Source organism: Fonticula alba, assembly GCF_000388065.1.
Source record: "Fonticula alba strain ATCC 38817 unplaced genomic scaffold supercont2.7, whole genome shotgun sequence".
Lineage (NCBI taxonomy): Eukaryota > Rotosphaerida > Fonticulaceae > Fonticula > Fonticula alba.
In genome coordinates this window covers 1,678,756-1,679,916 of record NW_009242977.1, presented here as the reverse complement: position 1 = coordinate 1,679,916, position 1,161 = coordinate 1,678,756, and the positions used below count along the sequence as shown (strand labels likewise).

Below are 1,161 nucleotides of genomic sequence, written 5' to 3'. Positions count from 1 at the left end.
AGAGAGAGAGAGAGAGAGCAAGCAAACGAGAGAATGACAAAGGCCCAGAGATGGAGTCATGAGACAAAGGGCGCTGGTTAGCAGGCTATCACCCCGGCGGAGGCGTTTGTCCTGGAGGTCCTCTCTGGGAGAAGGCCGCCATGGGCACCGGCACAAAAGAGCCAGCATAAGCACCACCCAGGCGATGGTCGATCACACCACGCGCGGGGCGTCTACGACGTACCGCTGAGCTTCTGGACGAAGTGGAAATCAATCGAGCCATACATGCCTCCCGCATGGCCAAGGGGGTCGGCCATCGAACCTGCCCGATCGGAGCGCCCAGTCCCGAGCAGCTGGCCAAGACCCTGTGTCGGCGGGTGGTACTTCATGGAGTAGAGGTAGATGATCTTGCTGTCGCCGCAGACAGCGAGCCATGAGCCACATGGGCTGACTGAGGCTGGGGGCAAGAAAAGGAAAAGAGCCAGCCTCAACACGTCAGTCTACCCTCCTCATCCCAGGCAGGCCTGCCCCTTGGCTCCTCCCCCTTTGTTTCTCTCTCTCTCCCTCTTGGCCGCGGCCCGGAACAGGCCCCGGCTTCCCCGCACTCGAGACGGGGGCGGGGGGGGGGGGGGGTGCACACAGCTTGCGTACCATAGTTGACCGGCGTCTCGCAAGTGAGGTGGGCCACCTGGCCGAAGCTCGGCAGCGAGAAGACGCGCACGCTCTCGTCATTGTTGCTGACGTACAGATGCGTGGCGGCCGGGTCTTGCCAGGGCCGGTGGATGAAGAGTGCGTTGTTGATCGACGAAGAGAGGTTCTTGTTGGTGATGCTGCACATTGCAGGGGGGAGGGGGGGGGGAGGATTAGTTGGCAGCCACCTGTCGAGCGGAGTGCCCCCTGCGAGAGTATGGTCATGACGACGGGGGACGGTGCGGCTGCACAGGCTCAGGGCGCCCCCCGGAAAAGAAGGAGGGTGATGGGATGCACGCACGTTCCGGTCCGGAGGTCTCGCAAGGTGAGCTCCGAACGTTGGCCACCGGCAACCAGGAAGTTTGAACTGTGGCCATTGGGGGCAGGACAAAGAGCGGCCCGGGCGTCCAGTATGAAGGCGGGTCAGCTGGCTGGGCTTCCTTGGCACAGGCGCGGAGGAAGCAGGGCAGGGCACCGAGGCGAGGGGGGGGG

General features: G+C 63.7%; 1 protein-coding gene across 1 annotated transcript in view; it reads right to left on the bottom strand.

Annotated features, from left to right (window-relative positions):
* H696_04559 (hypothetical protein) overlaps positions 1–1,161 on the bottom strand; it is a gene marked incomplete at both ends in the record, with an annotated part of 5,773 nt that overhangs the window by 2,936 nt on the left and 1,676 nt on the right. The window contains 3 exons of the mRNA XM_009498440.1: positions 224–436; positions 631–809; positions 971–1,036. Of these exons, the coding sequence (XP_009496715.1) occupies positions 224–436; positions 631–809; positions 971–1,036 (458 nt within the window). The remainder of the gene's footprint in view (positions 1–223; positions 437–630; positions 810–970; positions 1,037–1,161) is intronic.